This window comes from Pygoscelis adeliae, unplaced genomic scaffold (assembly GCF_000699105.1).
Source record: "Pygoscelis adeliae isolate BGI_AS28 unplaced genomic scaffold, ASM69910v1 Scaffold189, whole genome shotgun sequence".
Classification (NCBI taxonomy): Eukaryota; Metazoa; Chordata; class Aves; order Sphenisciformes; family Spheniscidae; genus Pygoscelis; species Pygoscelis adeliae.
The window spans coordinates 1332755-1356686 of record NW_008825543.1 but is presented as its reverse complement, the minus strand read 5'-3'; the positions used below and the strand labels follow the sequence as shown (position 1 = coordinate 1356686).

At 42.5% G+C, this 23932-nt stretch overlaps 1 protein-coding gene across 1 annotated transcript in view; it reads left to right on the top strand.

Moving 5' to 3' along the window:
- Window positions 1-23932, top strand: part of RAP1A (RAP1A, member of RAS oncogene family) — a 41383-nt gene that overhangs the window by 4626 nt on the left and 12825 nt on the right. The window contains 4 exon segments of the mRNA XM_009331942.1: window positions 12864-12933; window positions 16906-16989; window positions 20699-20767; window positions 22333-22389. Of these exon segments, the coding sequence (XP_009330217.1) occupies window positions 16933-16989; window positions 20699-20767; window positions 22333-22389 (183 nt within the window). The 5' untranslated portion in view covers window positions 12864-12933; window positions 16906-16932.

Genomic DNA, 23932 nt, shown 5'->3' with positions numbered 1-23932 from the left:
GGGTGGTGGATAAATAGGTGAATATTTGCTCTCTGTCCTCAGTGGTAACAGATTGTTATTTGCAATTTATTGCAGCCTGCATTTATGGGAGTTTATATCAAGCTGCCTTTCTGTTGCAACAAATGTAGGTTCTTCACTGCTTGTTTTTCAGTTGGCTTTGCTTGTTGTGTTGGTGACTGTTAAGACATCACCTGTGAGTTGGTTTTACATGTCTGCTGGCTGACTGAAAGCATTCGGAGCTAAATGGCTCATTAGTAGAAGCTTCCTGTTCTTTCCTGTGATACTGATAATTTGTTAATTAATGCCTCTTTTCTGAGCTCCTTTCTGAAGAAAGGGGAGTGTGGTGGAAGCTGTACAGACCCTAGTGACAGCGAAGCATCAGTCAGGACACAGCATGTACCTGCTCAGCTGTTGGTACCTGGTATTTACACTGAAGCACTTTGGTGCTAGACCTACTGATGCCGTTTCACTTCCAGGTTTGGTACGAAACAGGTTTTGATCTCCAAAGCTCTGAACGGGACAGAAACTGGTTACTGAGAGATCGCTTCTCCCCTTGCAAATACTGCAATAATTAAGGTTGTCTAAAGTAGTCCACTTAATGACATTAAAATGAAGAGGCTGTGGGAACATGGGTGGTGTTCAAGGAGGAGGCACCAAGTGTTACATTCCTAATCAGAAATGGTGTGTTTAAACTTAAATTGCATTCATCTGCTGTGGGAAGATTCTTTGAGGTGTGTGTGGGAAGAAATGGGACACCAGAAACCTTCCCTAATTTTGATCACCGATCATTTTGGGTTTTATAACTTCTAAATTTGCGGATTGCACCCACAACATTGTAGTAGCCAGTACCTCTAGTTAAAGATGAGATTTAAAACTGTGCTGTTTCTGTTTCTCCTGTGATAGTAGTCCACAGGGCATACCAAAGAGCTCTTTTCTCACCGTGTCAGCTGGCTGAAGCAGGTAGGGTAGCTCTGCGTGAATCTGAATGTGGCCACATGAAGACGGTGTTTTGATGTGTGTTACTGCTCCGTGCTGTGAGTGGTCCAGCAGGTATTGGGTGCTGGGTGTTGAGAAATACCTGCTATACCTGAACAGGCACTTCCTCAGTGCAGCTGTAGTGGCTTGACATGAACCTAGGTGAAAGCGCATATTTAGTATTTTTGATTGAGAAATCCAGATGCTGACAAAAACAGACCTTAGTATGTTTTGAAAATTGCTGTTTGTTTTCTTTTGATGAAAAGACTTTTCCTCCTTTATCTGGGAGGAAAGTCTGACCCTCCACAGGGGCTTTTGTAATGGGGAAGAAGCAGGTAACAAACAGCAAAAAGGAAGCTCCAGGGCTGCTTACAGCCCACAGCTGCAGTGGTTGGCTTGGCTTTCTCACCCTTTTCGCTTTGTTTGACTGAAAATATGGGGAGCCAGGCAATAGCAGTCCTGTTGAGCAGGTGGCCTGAATCATTATGGTTTGTTATTTATTTTGAATATTGATAGGGTGGAAAGTATTTAAATCCATCTGGGGCACTGAAACGAGGTCCGGATATGTCCACAGCAGTGGCTGTGTCATGGCTGAAACAGATCTTTAGTAATTGCTTAAATGAGACAGTCAAAAATATATGCTGCCCTGGTGCTTCGTACACTCGCATAAGGAGTAGGATGAGCATTTCCATAATAAATAATTGTCGCCCTGTCAAAAGTTACTGGAAAAGACTGCTTTTTGGAAATGCACTGCAACTAGTAGCACCCAGCGTGTTTGTCAATCGATTGTATTGCATAACTGCTGCTTGCTGGAGCATTACAGAAAGACAGACAGTTGCATTTCACTTGTGAGTGGCTAGAACGGCAAGTTCAAGGCTGGCTGGAATGTTTGGGGTTTTTTGTTGAAATATTTGTTGGATCCAACGATGTTGTGTTCTGGAGTGTTCTAATACTGAAAAAATTTGAATTTGTCATATTTAAATTAGGGTATTGCATGTGAACTCATAGCTATGAAATCTGCTCTTTAAAAGATCTGAGCGTCTATGGCTCTAGCTGGCTGTAGTTGTCTGCGCTCCGTGCTTCTAGAAGTAAGACCGCTATTCGTTTTTGTCCAAGTGAATAATCTGTATGGAATCGGGCATCTCTCACATTTTTAACACATTAGTTGGAAACAGACCCTTACTCTGGAAAGCACCGAGTGTGTGGGAGGAGCAGTTCGGCTGGATGTATTGGTTGCAGTGCCTTTTATGTTGCTTTTTATGTAATATTCTTTTCTGTAATGCAAATAAACTTGAAGTTGTAGGGAGGGCCTGCTGAGAAGAGGAAAACTTTCATTACAGACAGCTGACATGCAGAATAATATCTTTTTATATGCCACCGACCACGTGATAGTTTAAAGTAAATCATAGTTCACTGGGTAAGGTTATTTCTGGCACAATTCTCCTTTTTGCGTAAGTAGTCTCATTCCAGCACGTCTTGCTTTACTCTGAGATTTGGTGTGTTAGTACTGTGCTGGGTAACTGTTACTGGGTATTGGGCCTGAAGAACAGAAATCTTGATGGATTTATGAAATAAACACAGGTGAAGATAAAATAAATTTGGCCAATTGTTGCTTTCTGCTTTGGATTATAACACTAATTGTAGTTGAAAATAACATTAAGATTAAAGATACAGACTGAAATGGTTCCAGACAGCCTTTCTCATGAAATATTCATGCATTTCAGGCTTTTAACTCGTCAGATCACTTGTAAAGTCATAGGGATTACAATATTATTACGGCTTTGTCTTGTTTCATGAATACACTGCGTTGGCATATTGATCGCTAGAATGCACTCAAATTTAGAATAAAGGTTTTTCAGGAATCTCATTTTAAATGATCAAATAGATGTTTTAATGTTCCAGGGCACTTTCTTCAATGGTGTAATTCCGAGAAAGTGGGTCTCTTCCTTTATTCTATAATTTCAGTACTTTGTAGCCTCTATCTGTTAAATGAACTGTTTGCCCTAAACCTTCATCATAAACACAGTATCAAGCACAAGTCAATTTAACACTAAAGCAAGCTTGAGCGGGGCGGTAGGGGTAGCTGAGCGTGTCATTAGCAGGTGTCAGAAAAACTAAGTCACGTCTACAGAGCTGAGAGGCTGAAACTTCTTTTATTGTCCTTTTCATGCCAAGTTTGTATTAACTGCATCTTTATGGGCACAAGTTTAAAAAAGTTCCTAGATATATTTTAAAACCAGTGGCGGTAGTGCCCACGCATTTGTATGGCTGATGTCATATTTGTAGAGTTACTTTAGAAAAAACAGTTGAATGGGAGTTTTAACTTTGATGGAAAGACGTCCTAACCAAAATGGAAAGCACAGAAATTGCAGATAATGGCAATTAACATTCAAATTAAGTGTGATACGTTCTAAGGTCTTGCTCAGAGTGCAGAACTGACTGTCTCCAGGCCATATGTTTAACAAATTTGCATACTAATATGGGAGAGATTTTTTTTTTTCCTATTGCCTTATGTCTTATCATTTCAAAGACACATTAAAAAAAGACGACTTTTTTTGTTCCTGTTTGAATACTGTTCATGAGGTGGAGGGGAAGAGCTGGCTGATGCCAGTGGTACTCATCTTGTTAGCTGCTGTAGGATGTGTCCTCCCTTCCTTGCGAGTTAAACATAGTGTTTCTTCTTCTGGGAGCAGGAGTCCAACTGCCCGTGGGGTTTTTTTTGTTGTTGTTTAAAGGCAGCTGTATAATAATCTATTTTAGTTGTAATCAAGCTTGACCTATAAATACTGAAATGGCTCATATAAAACTGATTTAAACTATCAGAGCTATTTCCTTTAGGGGTTAGTATCACCTTTTATTTTCCATAAAGGAAATTCCAGGATGAATTGTCAAAATAGTTCTGTCCTTTTAAGCCCAGCAGATTCAGGAGGATTTAAAAACTTCAGAGAACCCCCAGTGCAGAGGTCAGATCTGCCAGCGGTTCGGTTCTCAACCCTCCTGGCCTGAAAGTTCTCGCTGTGATGCCCTTCAGGCTCCAGCACTGAAGTGTTAATAACATTTTTGAATATTCCTTCAGTTAAAATCTTCACATAGAAGAAAATTTCATTTTTATTGTAAATGAAAATTCAGTTTCCACCCCCCTCTGTCCCCAGGTTCCAGGAAGCAGCATTAAGGGACTGAGCTAAATACTGAATGATTAAGTACCATATTAAGTAACTTCACTTCTTTATAAAAAGTAATGAAACTGTTAGTTTTTCCTCTATTTTAAGTTAATTCTGTACATTAACTTACTGCTATTCAGGTTCCTATTAAATTCCTTAAAATTTGCCATGAAAACATTTCAAGAGGCACAGTTCTACTTTACAGCACTAAAATACATCCATTGTTAGCTGTATTTAGGTACTCATTACATGGATACTCATTGCTGTAGGGGTTTTATTTAAACTGATAAACAATGTAGTATTAATAAGTGGCCATATGGTAAGTGGGGCTTTTCATTCAAAAAATCATTGTTAAAACAGGCGTTTAATTAGCTGCAGTTGCGTGGGAACGGTAGGTGTTTTGGTTGCTTGTGGCTGACGCACACTGAACAGTAAAGTATTTTTAAGGCAGTGAAAATCTCTAGACTGCATATGCAAACCTGATCTTTAGGTCGGTCGACATGGTCAAATCCAGTGTATACACACAAACTGATTATTGCAGCTTTGCCAGTAAGATTTAAAGAATCTTAATATTTTCTGGAATTTGTAAGTTAGCCCAGTCTCCTGAAAAGCTGGGCAGCAGTCCATGCTAACAGACAACGCGTTTTTAGAGGCTTAATATTAGGCTTAGTATTTATCACTGATGGGTAGAAATACATTTGAAGAGCAGTTTAAACCTCTACAATGTTTTCAAGAAGTTTCAAAGAAACCTTAATCGGGAGGAAGCTGTATTGGTTTCTCCATCAAAGATTCGATGCTGGAGACCAAATAAGGCCAAACTGGATTCCAGCCCCTGGCAGTGACCAGTGCCTGGGCTTTGTGACCAGTGTCTGGTCACTATGTCTGCAGAAATAAAACAATTAAAGTGCAAGCTAAAATGGCAGTGACAATCTACCTACCTCATGTCACTTATTTACTCTAATTATATAAACCAGGAAGAACATCATTAAGAACGTTGCCAAGCTACTATCAGCACAACAAATTATTCTTACCAAGTATAATGTAGTTGGTGTTTTGCTATGATTGAGCCTCCTAGAGTCTGTCTGGAATTTAATCTGTGTTAAAAAAGGTCAGAACATTTTTTCCACTAAAGAAAATGGAGAAAAAAATTTATATGTAGGACTTAAAAGCCAGTGGCAAGTTGTGGATGTGGTAGACAACAGATGGAGGAAGTCCCGTGAATGGCTTCTATGTCTAATGTTTACGCCCTTTAACATTTACATGTTTTGCCGATGAGGAGGGGGGAAAGGAAATATTTTTCTTTTCTTCTTCTGAAAAAGCTAGTGAGCACTCCTCTGAATTGTGTAAACTCCTCTGCCGAAAATACTCAAGTAGCTCTAGATGAGAAGAGGAGAAATGGCTGAGCGCGACCGTGGCGTTGCTTGGGAGGACCTCTGTTCTGCCGGCTGTCTGCTACACCGGCGTTAGCTGTGTGATTCATCGCCATTCTGTTTCCATAACGTGGCCACACAATACTTCTGATTAAACTGGGTTTTATGTATAATTGAGAAAAGTCTATTTGCCCCTAATCTGCGCAGTTTAGGTGGATGTCTCTCCTCCTGTTTGCAGATCAGTGCTCATTAGTATTAAATTTGCGGCAGTGCTGCAGTCCGTTCGGAGGGGAGGCTGCCAATTACAGCGAGTGACGTAGCGTTTTGTTCTAATTTGGGGATGCAGTGTGTGTTGGTCTTTGAGTTTTGCTTCTGGCTTCCTTTCCCCTGTCTTTGTCTGTCTGGCACATGTCCCTGGCAACTTTCTGCAAATGCAGACCAATAGGACAAAAAATAAATTAGCCGTTTCAGCATGGCAAGCTTTAGCTGCCCAAAGTACTTGTTCCTTGCCTGGAGTGCTTCTGTAGCAAAGCAATTTAAAATGAGTAGTAGGCAGTCACTTCCATAGAAGTTAACATTATGATATTTAAAATGGGAAGTTCGGCATGAAGTTGGTTGCAGAAAAGATTACAGACTGAGGAAGATCAATCTCAATATGCTTGTGCATAAAACCGCTTTTTCAAATCACAGGATTATTGCTGTTTTCAAAGAAGTTTGTTTCTCTGACTTGTTTGTGTGTGCTGTCGTTAATTTGCTCAAAGCTCCAGTTCAGCACAACACTGAAGTTGGAAAGGACAACTCTGTTGCTAGAGGACTTTACTCTTAGCCCAGGCTTTTATGGCTTTGGCCCTGCATCAGTAACCTTCACAATGCACTGCGGAGGATGTGAAATTATGCAGAAACTGGCGATTTGGATGTGGCTCAGAGGAGCACACGGTCGGGACTTGAGTTTTTGAGAATGCGTGTGTGCAAGATTTGAAGGCCGGTCTCTTGCCTTTTCTGGTTGAACACTTCGAGTAACATCTCGGAACGATGTCGTTTTTCTCTTGTGTTCTCAAATACCTGTTTGCTTATTTGGCTTGTCAGTAGCTTTATTTTTTGCGCGTGCGTCTCGCTGTGGTTTTTTGTTTTTATCTAGTACTTCAAAAACAAAAAAAAGAATGTATTTGCATTTAAATTACTGAATCGTGATTGCCTCTCAGCTGGACAAGGTATGTTATTAAAATGTTGCTGCCATCTTGTTTGTAAATTTATGAATTATTGGTGAAAATTCTCTTTTAGAAATATTAGAAAGTTACAATAGTGAAATAGTGTTATACTTTTCACTAATCACAGTGAATTCAGCTTATAGTTACTTTATTGAAATGCTTTTTAGCACAGTAGTGGTTCAGGATTAGATTCAGTTCCCAAGTCGTATTGTAGGGAATTGGAACTCCCTTATGAGTCGCTTCAGTTCTTTGGCGTACTTAGGCTTCCCCGGAGGAGTACATGTGTTTCTGAGTGTCCAAAATACCTGTTTTCTAATGCTGAAGTTACCGAAGTATAAAATAGGTTGATTAGGCAATGTAAATTCCTGCCTGGAACCAAAACGTTTTCCTTGGTTTTGCAAGAAATAACGCAGGTTTTGGCCTGCATTGAATTTAGGAGAACAAAAGCTTAGGAACCTGGAGGGACTGGCTGTATACTGCAGAATCACTGATGCTCCGCAGTTGGGTAGTGACTCATCCTACAACATGATTATGCGTACAGTTAGTTATACACTTGTTGCCTTGATTTGTATTTGATTTGGTGCTGAAAGCAGTCAGTGGAAGTGATAATGTTTTTGCTGTTAAAATTGTAAGATGGAGGGTGAGATTCCCACCATAATGTATAGAAGATGTATGCTATTATATGATGTTACTATATAAAATACATTTACCTGGGTGTCAGATACCGCAGTGATGATGAGTAATAAAATAGAGGCAGACTCTGAAGATTGTGTGAATGGAAGTTTGTCAAATTGTACTTTAAAGTCACACCAAAGTCCTGCTTTCTGCTTAGTCTTGTCTTTTTTTTTTTTCTTTCTTTTTTTTTTCCTTCCCTCTCATTTTTCTGATGTCGATGGCCTCAGGAAAGGTGGAGGAGGTTTTCTGTGTACCCTAAAGGCAGGGAGATTGACTGCCTTGGGGAAGGGACTTGGCAAGTGAATCCATGGCAGTGATTTTTATTATTTAAGTAAATTCCGTGCTGACTAACAAGGTAGGTCTATGGCAGTGTTTGTCTCGCTACTTCTTAGGAGAGGTGTCTGTTAATTAATTGTGCGATTTGCAGACAAACACCCTTTCATTTGTTATCCACCATCCCTCTTCCCGACATGTTTCTGTAGCTCGCATGTAACAGTTATGTAATTGAAATATTTAATGCGTTTTCGACTTCATTGAGTAATTTAATATCTAAGAACATGGTGTATAACAAATAACTAATTAGGGAGCAGATGGTGAGTGGAGCTGTTGTTCGGCAGTGCTGGGCCGGGCGGCCAAACTGGCGCGATGCTGCTGGCATTTTGCAGCCTACGGTTTGGCAAGTGCCGGTCCTCGGTGAAGCCAAGGGTAGAGCCCCAGGTCTCGTGTTTCCAGCCTTCACTGCTGTATCATTCTTTCTATTTGTTTGGAGTTTTCTGTTGCGGACTGGATCTGTCAGTTTGAGTGTGATTTTGGGCATCGTAAATCTTTCCTTTGCAGAAGTGCTGGATTTGAGTTTGTTTTGCAAACACGGCTAGGAGTAATGAAGGGGTTTTGGTGGACTATTGAGCAATGTTTAGTAGACACTTCTTAAAAAAAAAAAGTCCACACCTTTTCATGGTCTAGTTTATAGTAACTTAAAAAGCTGGCATGAAGAACATTTACAAGTTCAAAATTAAACAGGTTTGTTTATAGTAGCCATGATTCAGTATTTAACTGCTAGGGTAAAAATAACTAAGACATGTGGCTGTAACGTCCCAAGAATCTGCCCCTCTCTCGGGGAAATGGGAAAGTCGTGGCCGCTGGGGTAGCGCAGCCAGCCTGAGATGGGAGGTGCTCAAGTTCGCGCAGACATCTGCGTGTTTCTCTCCCAAATCTGTAAAATGCTGACAGCACATTTCCCCTTGGAAATGTTAAATATTTTGGTTTCCACATGTGAAAATCGGACCGCTAGAAAAAGGGAGGTGTGGGTGATGAGCAAGCCGGCGCTCAGAAGGAGGTTATTCTGGTTTTTGTTCCCTAAAGCCAGGTGAGTGATGTTTGCTCCCTGCCCCTTTCTCCTCTATCCCAGAGACACCACGGTGCATCTTTCTGGGGAACAGCAAGAGAGCAAAATACATGTCAGGTTAACAGTGCACGTGGATGTAGAAGCTGCACCTTGAGAGGCCATTTCACGTTATCTCTAGGAACTGATGCTTGTGGTTTGGTGTGCGCTCGTTCAGTGCCTCGCTTTTTTCTGTTCCTTTTCTCTCACCCTTTTTGAAACTAGGGCTGTGCATTGTGCTTCTTGAGTGAAAATGCAGTCTGCATTGCTGAGTTGTCATCTGTCTTCAGTTCTATAGCTGAGACTGTGTCAGCGCTTTCACTAAAAATCCCTGTTTTCAGGTGTGTATAAATTGGATCCAAGCAAATGCTTGCAGCAAGAGCTGCCTGAATGAACTCGGCTTTGCTGTAGACTCACTTCCTATTATATTTGGGAACGTATTTGACAAGGATTATGACAACTTCATTATCTGTTTCTGCAACATTTTGATTTCTGTGGTTCCAAGGTGGCGCCAGCCATGGCTCTGGAGTGTGGATGCAGAGCTGCTAAAAAAACCCCAAAAAAACTTTGAAAAAACAGATTACTAGTTTTTCATTTAAACTTCCTAGGATTCTAGCGTTAAAAGGGGAACAGTTGCTTCATTTATCCCTTGGAAGCTTTCAGAAATGCTCTTGGGAAGAGCAGGTAGCCACGTAATGCCAGACTGTCTTATCTGGGGCTTGAAGGACCAGGGACGCCTTCCAAGGGCTTGTCTCGCCGTGCTCCCGCAGCGCTGGTAGCGCAGGGCAAGTGTGTGTCCTGCCCTGCCTGCAGATCAGGAAATACCACCTCGTCTTCTGCCTCTTAACTTACGCGGCCAAAGCCTGTGAGCGGGACAGGACCCTGCTGCCAGGGCTGTTAGTGAAAGATGGTGGCTGCCCGTCGATGTTCGGGGTAAGTCTGCACTTCCCAGGCTGCAGGCTCAGGAGTCGGCGGGCACTGGTTTCCACCCCGGGCAGGGCTGGGGGAGCCAGAACCGGGGTCGGCAGGGAAAAGCAATACAGCACTTGCTTGGCAGACTTATCTATGGAAGTTGATCTGCTACTCCAAAAACAGAGAGAAACACAGAGCTGTAGGCTTTTAGTAGTGAATAGAGACTTTGGTGTAGCTGGTGCTGAACCTATAAAAGGCTGAGGGCAGAGGACCCTTCGCCTGTCACAGCAGCAGGGTGTAGCCATGGGTGTGATTAGTTTGAAGTATCACTGCTGCTGAAGTTTAGTCTTACCGAACAAAGGATTGTGATACTGCAAGTATTACAATCTTTTAAAACAGGTGGACAAGGAGCCAGCAGGGTTACTGGGGCAGGGCGATGGTGGCACTGGGACTTGTCCTGCTGTCAAGGACCGACGAGATGCTGCATCCCCTGTCTAGGTGCACCTCCGTGCTGTCCCCTCCACCCTTTTCTTTTTTCACGGCTTGTAGATGCTCTTCAAGTAGTGTCACACACGTGACGTCTGTGCTGCCCGGGCAGGGGCAGGGCTGGGAGGACGCCTGTCCCGCTGCAGCATGGGGCTGCCCAGGTGGCCGGAGGAGGAAGCGGGGGCAGAGGCACGGCAGGGCTTGTGTGCGGGCTGGAAAGGTATGGGACAGGATGCCGGATTCGTTTCAGAGGGACCCTGATAGCATCAGTGCCTCATGCTTCTGTTTCCTGCGTGCGGTGATGCTGCACCTGGTGCTGGCGTGCGGTGCAGCCTCCCTGCAGAGGTGTGCTGCCAAGATCATGCTGCTTGGCTGCAGAGGTGCGACATGGTTGCACAGGCACTGTATGTTTCTTACAAGAAAGAAACCTAACGGATTCCCTAAAATAATTTTACTTTGTAGGTGATGGAACAGTCACTGGATTTTACCACGGCAATGCCGATTGCGAGCGGTTAAGTGATGGTTTCTACACTTCGTGATCACTCAGGGTCACTGGGCTGCTTTAAACGTAGCCGGCTTTTTCCTGCATTCTTGATAGCAGAAAGTACTATGTTTTCATCTCTTAAAATACATTGCAAACTTGATACAACCTCAAGCAGGGTTAGGCTGACCCCAGTTTGTCTTTTGTCAGTGAAGTTTTGTGTAGACCATATTAGGGAGAAAAAGTCTAACGGGAACATGGTGATTTGACTTAAGCAGCGCCCATCTCTCCTGCAGGAGAAAGTTGTCTTTTTGTTGTGGGAAAAGCAAACTGGGGGAGAGTAGTAAAGAGCCTGGAGAGAGCGCAGGAAGCTCCTGAGCGCTTGGAGAACCGTAGCAGCTGGCTTTCAGGTGAGGGTTTGATGAATCCAGTTAGTCAGAATGGCTGGAGTCTGTTAATCTGTTAAAAAGTGGCCGTGCCTGTTTAAACCTACCTGTTGGACGTGTGCTCAGAGCGCAGTGGAAACCCGGCCAGTGCCCTCGGTGGTGTTTCCAGCCCCGCTTCAGCTGCCACGTAACGCCAGCACCTGCCTGAGCGCCTTCGCTGCAGCAAGTGGGAGCTGCGGAGGAGCAGATGCCTCCCCCTCTGCCCTGCCTCCCCCTCGCCTCTCAGTCCAGCCGTGGCCTTCTGACTCATTTAGTACTGACTCAGTTTTTAAATATCTCTGCTGATCTGTTATCTGTAGCTTGTTCTTCAGAAACACATTTCCCCGCGTTTCTGGGGTAATGCTTTCCCACGCCGGTGCAGGCACGGTGTGCTACAGATGCGAAGGCGGTGGGGAGGGAGTTTCAAGTAAGTTGGAAGAAGGGATGTGGGAGCCTGGATCCTGTTGACTTTCAATAGGAGCTGGTCATTGAACTGTTCATTAAAATTCCCGCTCCTGGGTTAGCTGGACAATGAATGGTCAGAAACCGAGGGAGGATAGCCATCAATATATATTTGGGGATGAAATCCATGGTATCGAGGCAGAAGGCGTTGCCAGAGGAAAGAGAAAAATTGAGACTTTGGAAGTGCGTGTGAACTTTTTGCAAATGCAGCCATCAAATAACAGGTACAGGGGATTGTGGACAGAAGTGGCAACTTCGCATAAATCCAGTAAAAATTGATGTAAAGAAAACAACAGACAAGCTATTTAGATAATGATTTGAAAATAGTGCATAAGAAGAGAGAAGTACTTCTCCCTGTGATGGCAATCTTTTCTTTCCATGTCTGCAGACTGTATTTTATTGCTATCAAGTCTGGTAGACAAAAATCAGGAACTTGAAATTTTCATTAAAAAAAAAAGGGTCATTTAAAAAAAAAAAAGGGGGGGGGAACACCCCCCAACCCGATCCCCCCACCTCCCCCCAAACCTGCCAGTAGCCTGTGCTCCTAAATGAAATCTCAAGCCAACGAGGCAGCAGGGTGAGCAGCCCTTGCCTGAGATGATGGGAGGGGAGAGGAGGACCAAGCGGGAGCACGGTCCTGCACTGCTGCAGCTCTTCTGCCGCCTGTGCCAGGGCCGGAGGTGTAGGAGCGTTTCAGCTTCGTAGCTCAGCTGCGTCTGGCCCGGCCCGCCTGGAGCAGGGCGGTGGGTGTGCTGTGGCTTTCGGAAAACGAGACTCGTCAGCCGTGGTTACTCTGTTTTCAGACTGAAGCTTCATCACTGGACGTGAAAGACTGGATGGCTGAGCTGACACCGCACAGCACAGGGACAAGTTTTACTTCTCGCTTCCAAAAGCCAGTACAGCCCTGTGTTAAACAGAAATATGAACTTTACAGTTGTGAGCTTGATTTTTACTTTTTCACCTAAGATACTGCAATTTCGTGTTGTCTTCCTATGGTTTACCTTAACTGCAAGTCCAGTTTGTAAAGCGTTTTTTAATGACACAGTCAAGTAGAAATTGTGTTTTGCCATGGTGCCCCACCTTTCCCCCCCCCCCGCCCCCCCCCCCCAATCTTTCACCGTCCTAGAGGCAAAGTTAAATTGTGCTGGAGTTCTTGTTTTTAAGGTAATTTGATTTGAGTATTCAGAAATTGTGTTGAGCTTCATCGATAAAGCAAAGAGCAAATTTTATAACAGGCATGTTTTGGTTTGAAACCATAAAGAGAAGATTTGATGCTTGCATACACTGTCATTTGAAAAAATGATTTTTTTTTTTTTTTTCCCTTTAGTCCATTGTAGGAAGCCTGGAAAAACCTTCAGTAGGGCTGCTAACACTGATGAGAGATCTTTTATGCCAAGGTAAGAGTTTTTTAATGTTAACAATTTCATTTGCAATATATTGAGAACTGTGAAAACATTGGCAGTTGGGGAAGTTTGAGAATTGGTAAGTGTATAATGCATTGTTTAAAATAAAAAGTTGCCTGAATCTTGTTTCCTGTAGTGGGGAAAAGAAACCCTGAAGTTGTGTGTTCTGTCTTTCCCAATGTCCTCTGCTGTTGTACAAAATACAAATCTATGATTACAGTCCACAGTTTTTCTTTTGAAGGCTGAGTCAAGAATGTGTCTGCTTTAATTTTTAAGTCTTTGGTTATCGTCTTAGTTAATGGAGGTAGTGTCATCAGTTACGGCCAACGTTTCATCAAGTTATGCAAAACCGTCAGACCACGTGCTCTTAGCACTGTCTTCCTCATACTGAGCGGTATATCTGCACCTCCTGTTCCTTGTAGCTCCATCAGTGTCTGGAGAAGGAGGGAGAAACTAATGAATGCAAACTGCCTTCTTCGGGTGAATAAATCTGTACTCGGGCATTTGCATTTCACAGGGTGCACATCACATTTCAGGTTAATGTGAAGTTCTTGCACCTACTCTCTTTCAGTGCTGTGTTCGCTTACCTTATTTGTTATGCTTCTCTCTCCCCACCACCCAAATTATAAACTTCTTAATGAGTTGGTGAAACTTTTGTAACAGGAGCGGCTAATTTTTGTGTCAGGTTTATCTCCTGAAGGGCCTCGGCCGTTCTCCCCACGCCACCCTCCCTGCAGCCTCTGCCTGGCTGCTTCTGCTGGTTGGGAAATACCCTGAAAGTTTTGCTTCTTTGTACCCTGATTCAGCCACTCGGTTGCAACAGGGTGAAAGATGATTCGTGCAGTTAAGAGAGTGCGTGAGTGCTTGGCCGAATAAAGGTGCAGGTGAGCGGGCGCTCGGAGCCACGTTTCGGGTTACAGCTTCATCTGCTGGTCCCTCTCAGAGATCCTTCTGCCATCCCGCCTGCACTGCCTTTCATTTTTGTATATGAAAACAAATATCCCATATCTTTTCTTCACCTCTCTGGCTGTTCACAGGGTAGGGCCCTTCACTCTTCCTCCAGGAAAGAGCTGGGCAGTTTGGAGCTCATGCTGCGAACAGCTGAATATCTGTTTCTGTCACTTCCCAGGCAGCGTTGGTGACAGTAGCAGCAGAAAAGAGATGCTCAAAGAATAAGGAAAAGAAGGGATTAATCCTGAGTTGTCAGGTGTTTCGCAGTGTAGAAGCAAAGTTTGTTCATTATTATAGGTGAAATCTGAACCCTACTAATTTATTACTCTGTATTTAAAGTGGCTGTACAGGTGCTGGGTAGGTCGGAGAGTCTGATACAGCAGGGAGGAGGGAGCCTGCTGCTCAGGGCAGTGAGGGTTGGTATGAAATGTGCTCTGTGCCCCATGGTTGTCCTGCCGTAGCTAGGTGGCTGTGTGTGTATGGGAAAAGGGAGCACGAGCAAGGAGACAGGCTCAGCTTTTGCTTTGTTTTTGCACCACGGCATTCAGAACCAATGAGACCAGTTTCACAACATTTGTACTAACACTAAAAGTTATTTTTTTACGCTCCTTCGTGATCATATTCTTTTCTTGAATCAAAAGGAACACTTAACACCCATAATTTCATTCCATTTTGAAACGTAGCCGTTGCTTCACAGCATGCAATCCCACTACACAGAGCTCTGGATGGAAATGAATGCTACTGTGTCTAACTGTATTTAGGTGGGCATAAACAGTTGCCAAATGAAAAGTTGGCTAGGATGCAGCATAGTAATTTCTTGAGCACTCTATTCATGTTGAATAAACAGATAACATTAACATACTTGTGAAAGAGCTACAAGATAATTAAGGCGTGTGGGGTTTACAGTAACAAGGCTCATGCGTTTCAGGATCTTGGTTTCCTGTTGCACCTGAAAAAAAAAATAATCTGCAAATACTGTGGAGAAGAAATGAGAAGTTAGTCTTGTACTGCTCCCAGCTGAAACTTTCCCACAAGTATTTTTACTATAAATAAGAAGTGAAAGAGTTCACAGCTAAATTTAACCCTTAGCTTGATTGCTTTCCGGGTTTTCTTGTGTGGAACAGACTGTGGAACTGTAGGAAGATGAAGATAAACTGGATCAATAAGTTGCATTTATACTTTACAAAAAATGCATCACACTTTAATTTCTAAGGATTATCAAGGGGAAAATCATTGCTAATGGGAATTCCCCTGTCCTTCCCATCCAAAATCATGATTCTTGAAAGAAAGGAAGTGAATGTTACTTCTCAGGGAAATTTTCAAGCAGAAGAGCTTACAGCTGCCAGAGTTTTAACCAAAAATGTTGTCAACGTACTAGAGTTCACAGACATTGCTTGCTCTGCTTTCAGATATTCAAAGTTACCATTCTGGAAAATCCCTTTCAGTTTGACTTAGTTTCACAATTTCTATGAAGTTAAGCAATTGCAGCACATACGGGTTTCAAGAATTGAAGAAAAACCACCCCAAGGTGCTTAAAACTATGGGCTGCTGCTGCAAGCTTCAGCTTTATTCCCCCTCTAAGGCCTGGGTGAGGGAAGGGCAGCTTGGCGACGTGACTGCAGAGAGCCTCAGCGCGGGAAGGCGAGCCCTCTATTTTTGTTCTTCTGACTTAAAAATGCTAAACCGGCTGCAGAATTTGTATGCCCCTCTTCAGCTGCACGTGGGATTTTTTTATTTTTGTTTAAGGCTGTACTTGTGTCACATTTAGACCATAAAACATACCATGGTTGGGGGGTGAGGGTTAAAAATAGGATGTTTGGGGCAAGGTCTCCAGTAACGTGTTCAGCTGCCAGTCCCGATGCAGCTCCAGCGGGGGCTGGCTATGGTTGTGCGGCAGCACGTGGGTTTCCTCTTGACTCTGTGTTTTACAGCTTTCCCTTGGAAATTGAAATGATAGAAAAAAACCTGTCCCGATTTAATGATTATATAAACTCAAGACACAGATTGTCAGGGAGTTGTCCACAGTTGCAAAGCTAAAAATATGGTCCCTGTTCTTCGCAGACTGTTGTTAATGGTAGTCGACAAGGTGATACATTTCTCTATCAAACTACTTGGAAAACATTTTTATTTTTGAAGCAATCCTCAAACTGTAGCCAGTGAACCCATAAATCCTGTGGCAACGTTGGTTTGAAATGCAGCTTGCCCAGCCTCATAGCGCTCGTGTTTCTGAAGCCTTACTTGGGAAGAAAGCGCTATCTTGCTGGGGGAAGAGGGGGAAGATAATTAGCTGCTGAGGTCATTGTTTGCTTGAGCTCTGTTGATAGGGACAGCCCAGCCTGGCTTATAACGTAAACATAGTGTAAAATGTTTATCACCAGCTTTGTCATTTGCCTTATTTGTCAGGGAATCTCGGTGAGAATGAGAAGTTTTCTGGTGGTGCGTAGCAAGTTGAGGGAGTTGCAAGATTTCCATAAAAAGGCAGAGTCCTTGCTTGGGCGAGCAGAGAGGTTCTGCCTTGGCAGCCGTAAGTTAGGCCTGACCTTTTCCAGAGAGAAAATACTGACCTAAATCTTTCCCTGCCGGGGGTGGGTGGGAGAAGTAAACCTCTCTATTTGCATCTTTCTGATCTAATTTTCTTGTCCGATACTCATTGTTTTATGCTATAAAATGCTGAGAATGCAGAGGACAGGCAGCGAGAGCTTGTGCTACCCAGTGCAGCTGGGAGCGGGCGCGTGTGGCTGCGCTGTGTTTGTACCATGGCGTATTCATCCTCTTCCTCTCTGGGCACCGGCGGGCTCACAGGTCCGGCTTTGGGCATCTCATGTAAACGGGGGCTGTCAGAGTGGCCATCTAAACTTGAGTGCCCAGGTGAAAAAATCATAGCTGTTACCAAAGAGATTTTTGTTCTCGGGAGTATTTGGAGAAGGGGAGCGTGTTGCTACTTTCAGAAGACAGTGTCATGAATCTGTGTGTGCAGGTACGCCTTTAACTGTTGGCTTTTTTCCTGCTTTCCAGATCGTTGCTGTTTGAACAGACCACACCATGCGTGAGTACAAGCTAGTGGTCCTTGGTTCAGGAGGTGTGGGGAAGTCCGCTTTGGTGAGTTTTGGGAAGCAGTTCTGAAACCGATACACAAACTTCAAAATTGGCCTATCTTACTGCAGACAATGCTCATTAAATGCATTGGGGTATATTTATTACTTCTAACGTGTAGCCGCTGTTACCCTGCTGAAATACCTGTGAATGTTTGTCATGTTTTTGGAGAAGCAGCAGGCGATTAATCACTGTTACAATAGTTAGCATTTCATTTCTGCTTCCCGCATGGGTGTAATATTGAAAATGACTGAATGTCTGTATCTAAGTATTAAAAGCCTAACCTACACTGGAACAGTGAATGAAGTCTTGCCGTGCATGGCAGTGAATTAGCGACAGTTGCAGCCTTGCGTACCTTGAAGGCTGTGTGTTTTCCATCCTGGATAGAACCTGAACGAGCAGCCTGGACTGAAAACACGGGGCAGAATGAGAAGTCGCCTCCAGCACGTGCAGTGCAGAGGGATAAGCAGACTGATGACACTTTGCACTCCTTAAGTACTTGTGTTGTTTCTAATAAGAGGTTTACATAGCAGAGTTGATAGTAAAGCATTGTAAGACAGATTTCTGTCACCTATTTATCACAAATCAGTCAAGCAGCTCGCTCCAACAAGAAAGGCAAAGAACTGCTCAAGTGTAAACTTATCTAAAACAAGGAACTACACCGTGTTGCTTTTCACAGAAGATGATAATAGCTGACCAGCCGTTCATGCCGTAGACGCTGCTTCTTGCACCGTTGTTTATTCTGCTGAAATGGGCTGCTAATAATCTTGGTAAATCACCTGCAGAATGCAGATGAATAGGAGGAAAGATTATTCAATTACGTATCAAATTTGATGTACTCTTTCAGAGATCCCATCCTAATCTTTACAAGATGTACGTGTAAAATTTTTTTGATAACACTCTATTCTTCCACAGCAACTTATGCAAACTGTATTACTTTTTCCACCAGCATCCCCTTGATTATCTTGCTTTTGTTATGTAATGTTGAAAGACTCAGTAGGTAAAATAGGGCGCTTATTAATATGCTGTGCATAAAAATTATTCAGCATCTGACATACTCGAATTTCCTTATTTGTGATGTACAGTCTGAGTCAGCATCCATCACTGGCCTTTTTAAAGGCTGAAATGCAAATACTTAGTCCGGTAAACAAAAGTTAAATTCTTTTTGACAGTCTAGGTGCTAAGTAAGCATATATTGTAATTCATATGCAACATTGACCCATTAGGTTTATAAGAGGACGCAATAAGTGCCAATTAGCAGTGAAGAGTGAATAATATTTAGCTTTCAAGATCACTGTCTACTTACAAGCATTAGCAAGGAGAGGTTGCAAGGTGGAATATAAAATAATATGGAGGTCACTTTAAAATTTCTTTCTTTGAGCTGTATAAACTGAAATGTCTTAACAAAGAGGCTGGTGTTCCTTTTCAGTTCTGTGTTTTCATTACAATATGGTGTTGTTTCACTGCAAATCCTTCTTACTGTTTTAACTCTTTTGTGCCAATATGATGCTGATTGTGCCTTTTGGTAATGATGACAGGATAGCAGAAAACCCTTCACAGTTATTAAGGCACAGTTATTTTCCAACTTCTGTATAAATGTTTCCTGTACAGTAGCTTTCTCCCCATTTCTAATGAGAGTAGAAGTCTTCTGGAGTGTCAGTGGGTAGGCGGTATTACCAAGAGTATCCAGTTGTGCATAGTCCTATATAAAAGTGGAAACCAAAGTTGGGACGCACAACCCCCAAACTAATAGAAGGTTATAAAAGTCTTGGATCCATGCATAACCAGAAATAACCCCAGATCTGCATCTTCTCCCTTGGCCTCTCTTTCATCCTGTAATCAATAAAAGTAAAGTACATCAGAGATGAAGAATATTACATACTAAGATAGGTTATGAATGAAGTTGAATATAATTGTAATTATGATTGTATGTAATTGGTGTCTATGTGACCACACAAGCACCAGTTGAGATAACAAAAGTTAGAACAATGATTTATTAGAAATAAAACAATTTGAGAAGAGAATACATGGGTTCAGTTAACTTTTTTTCAGAGCAGTAGTGTATTTGCAGATATAAAAGAAGACTGTGAGTGTTACAGTAGAAAGATGAAATGTCGTGAGTGGTTTGTCAGATGCTCGCATTGAAGGCTGGTTCACGAACACAGTTCCCAGAATGGAACGGTACAGATGTGACTGACTTCAGTGCTTCAATGTTAGCCTCCTGGCAAATAGCAACCTTCTTCGGACTCTCTTAGGATTCTTAGCACAGCTACTAACCAAAAATGTAATCTGTAATCTACAGTTCTTATTGTCGGGTTCCATTGCTGGTATAATGCTGTAATCCATGTTAATAGTGGTATCTTATTATAATGATTTTACTGAGGTCTGTTATGTGAAAGGCAGACTGGAGGTGACAAGGAAATATTGGAGGAGCAAAGGCTTTGATTGTTAGAGTGTAAAATAGGTTTATTTAGTGATACAGGATGATTTTTAAATGAGGTAGTACTAGAAACCTTTTCTTCTTATATTAAAAGAAAGCAAACCATGAGGAACTGCTCAGGTTCCAGCGTACAGCGAGATATCCTGCGTGTATCTGGCGTATGCCACTCTGAAAGTTTGCAAGTACTTGTGTGACAAATGTGAACCCTCTTGCAGAAAAATCTCAGCCAAAGATTTTGGACAGCCAATCTCTGTCCAAACAAAATACGGCTTCTCAAAACAGGTAGTGACTTCGCAGCATTTGTATTAAAAAACTTGTGGAAAGTTCAGTTGACAAAAGACAGTAGGTGTGTTTGTTGATTTTTTTAAAGGGACAAAATTAAGTGCTGGGCTCTTGGTGCTTAGTTTTACAAACACACGCCACCTTGTTTTACAAACATCAACCAAACCTCCGGACAGTCCTGTGCTGCATCACTATGTTGTTGCAGATTATTGTAGGTAAGAGCATGGGGATGCGAGGTGAAAAGGAAAAGCAAGGTTTGCCTTGCAGAGGACAGGTAAAGCTGCGGACTGACAGGAGCCAAAGCATGCCATGTACAGAGCTTGGATGTCCAGCGATGGGCCGCATCTGAATGACAACTCGATGGGAAATGTTTAGAGTAGATTTGCTTTGAATGATTATATAGAGGAAGAAAGACTTCCTCTTTGAAATGAATGATGTCTCCTTCTTTAATGGTTTAATACAAATTGAGTATCTGGAGGTGCTCCAGATTTAACTTGCTGCTCTGAAATATGTCTGTGCTCTGGGCATGTAATCCAGAGTAGCTCCGCTGTAACTCTAATATGATTTGAATTGAAATTTTCCACAATGAACTTTTCCACAGTGTACAGATTGCCAGTTCTTCTGATCAAATTTCAAGTCTTCCATATTTGGTGATTTTTATTCTTCTAAAGTCGCAGGCACTGAAGTAAAGGCATTTTTGAGGATATCATCTTTTGTGAAAAAGCAAGCAAGCAAACAACTTACGTTTCAAAAAAGTCTAGAAAACATGCTTGAATAAAGTGATTCTTAAAACAACAGAAACTACGCAAATTTTACTTTTAAAAATTGATAATTTAGATGTCTTTTTCTCTGCTCCCCACTATTGAATTTTAACAGCAGTGTTGAGTAGTTTTTGTGTTACTACTTTTTCATAAAGTGCTTCTCGGTAAATGTTACTGGTCGTGTTCAAGTTCACTTGATTTTTTTTTTTCTTCTTCTTTCCTTTCTCCCCAGACTGTACAGTTCGTTCAGGGAATTTTTGTTGAAAAATATGACCCAACAATAGAAGATTCATACAGAAAGGTAAAACAACATCATTTTTATTTCTTTCGAGTCTCGTAGAGCTTGCTTCTTTTTAACAATGCAGCGAAAGCTTACCAGAACAAGAAAGGGTCTTTTCTGAGAAAATGTCATGGCTGCATAAAACTGCAGCAAGAAAGCGATGCATAGAAAAGCATCAGTCTTGGAAGTAGTTTCATGCAGATAGTAAATACTCTGTAGTCAAAGAAAACTAGCTTAGGGCCTCCGAATGCCATCAGACAAATTGTATCTGCTACTATAAAGCTGAATTATCAGGGAATGACAAATTTTGCTGTTAATTGAAGCACTCCCTAACTTAGTTCTATTTAACAGGAGGATTAAACCTCTATTACTAAGAGCTTTCACTTTAAATAGCCGATGACTCGGGTTGAGGCGGTTTGAGGCTGCAGCTCTCCACCGTTTGCCTGTTTCTTCGTTAGAGGTTACTACACCTGCCCAGAGATCAGTCTGGTGTATTTTCCTGAACCATCACCAATTTCCACTTGTGCTGGGGTATGAGCTATGGTGGTTGGCAGACAAGTGTACTGCCCGTCCTCCTGCCAGTGCTTCTGATTGATGTCTGGGGACAGGAACAGCTCAACCAAACTAGGTTCAGACTGTTACTCAGATCTGTTTGCTGTAATTTGACATATAATTATTACTTCAAAACATAGAGATCAATATTTGCGATGTGTATGCTATCTGTTAGAGAGGGTATATACACCATTCATCACAGTAGGTTTTATTACTGTAGCATAGCAATTGCATTTTGTTGTTTTCTTTTGGGAATGGCTGCTTTGCCATTTAGTTCAAATGCGTTCTGCTTGGTTTGAAGGCATATAAAATTCTTTACAGCCGTTTTGGATGCAGGCTTGTAATTGCTGAGCAAAAGTCCTTGTCAGGATCCCTGATGCTGTCGTGTTACGTAATTCTGTCAACAGAGCTGCTTTCTTCACTCGGCTGATGTCAAGTAACCCATTGTTTTACAGATTAGCATAAATGTTACCATAATTAAAGGCACCAAACAGCAAACAAAAAGTTTTAACGTTTGTACCTGTGATAATTAAATGTAAATTGTGGTATGAGTTGTGCTGTTAAATTTATTTGACTTTCCTGGAATTACCCTCGTTGGATCCGAGACGTTTCTCAGTGAGTGGAAGACTTGCTAAGCCTACTAACTGTGAGGATCACTAAATATTTTGCTTTTTCTTTTCTTCCTTGCTCCCTTCTACCCCAGCAGCAAAGAAAAATTGAAGTTTAAGGTCCTTTGATTTTTTAAGAGTGGATTTTATCTCACTTAAGTTGAGATGTTTACAGTGAGCTGCTCATTTAGGCCTTTACAATCAACAGAGTCCTGGAGCATAAGTGAACTGACCCAAATGCCTGGCTTGGGGCGTAATTAATCCTCTAATAGCGGTGCCTCTCTTAGCCTTGGGGGAGCGCAGGTGACTGGCTTGCTTATAGAGGTCTTTGCAGCAGAAGTAAAAATTAAGCTGATATTCCTCTTGCCTGTCCCATTTCAGACTTTTTAGTTTTAACTGTATTTGTCTCTTCCCTTTTTTCCCCAGCAAGTGGAAGTAGACTGTCAACAGTGTATGCTTGAAATCCTCGATACAGCAGGGACAGTAAGTATAATTTTGTTTTCTAATTAGTATGGAGTTTCTTTGTTAAGAATGAGGTGAGATGTTAAGAGTAGAACTTACACTAGTATAATAATCCTGCAATAGATCAGCTGCAATAATTTAAATTGAAAGGTTTTGTTAAATAACCCAAACCCCAGCGTGGTGAATGAGCCGTCTACAGCCCTGCCAGCAGTGTTGTGAACCCGTTCCCAGCCGGCGTCCCAGGGCTGGGGCACAAAGGTTGGTGCATCCTGTGCCACTCGCCTCTTGTCTGCCATCCACCATCGTCTCGCTATCAACACACTGAGACGGGATAATTTTACATGTTAATTTTGCAAGTGGCCAGAATACACAGACAAAAAAGGTGAGGTCTTAAGCAGCAGGCTCTCTACTAAAATAAAGGTAAGATACAAAGGTGGAAGGGAGAGGGGGAGGACTCAGTGCTAAGGCAGCATCGTTCTGTAGCTAATTGTGGGCACAGTTTGACACGCTGAATCATTGTGGCTGCTTCTTTTAAAACCATGTCTGTCATACCTTGGTGTTTCACCCTCTTGTACTACATACTCATTCAGTAAGTAGGTTGCATCGCTCTAGGGCTTTTCCCCAAACAGGACTGAAAGGAGCAGTTTCCCCTTCCCGTGGGGAGGGAAGTGGATACGTCCATGTGGATTGAAGCTACTTCCAGGCAATGCATAGGGATCTCCTCCCAGCATGTCACATCAGCCCACCTGGAGAGGATTCAATCTGTAAAGATTCTGTACCTGTCAAGGAATACTCCTCTACCCAGGTGGCACCTCCCTGGTGTGCTGCCTTGTGCTGCTTTGGGAGGCCCATGAGAGCAGCCGGGGCCACGCAGCGACTCCCTTTGCCACGCCAGTGTCACTTACTGCCATGCAAAGTCCTGTCACTACGTAAACAGACCTTGTAATGGTTGAGTGCACATCACAGGGGGAGGACATGCTTCCTAAAAGTTAGCTTTATTTAGAAACCTTTGAAAATTATCAACAGCAATGGGAAGGCGTGAAAGCAGAAATCATTGTTACACAGTTCTGGTAAAGCTGCCTTTCACAGGCGTGGACAAAGGCAGCTCTGATCTGGTATAGATTTTCCAGCCTGCTCTTGCATTTCATTGCATTGAACCTTTAAACCATTTTCACGCTGGAGATGACTACTATATAATTGCAGATGTTCAGAGGTGATCAGGCAGTGCCTTCCCACGCGGTCGTGCTCACAATAAATCGTGAGTGTGTGACACCTAGGCCTGTTTCGATATTGTGTTAGAGGAGAAATTTAATTTCCAGTCCATATCTGTCGTCTGGGGAATTGGTCTGATGGCAGACTCGTGCTTAACACCGTATCAGAAAATAAATGAAAGATCACTGCAAAATATGTCAGCCAAATCTTGACACCTTGTATTACGGTTTGGGGCATAAAACAGTCCGCCTGCAAATATGTTTTTATTGCTGCTCTTGATCTTTTTCCCATTTTTTCAAGAAGCCTTTTTCTCTATTAGGGGAAAAAACACAAAGGGAGAGAGATGTGTTAA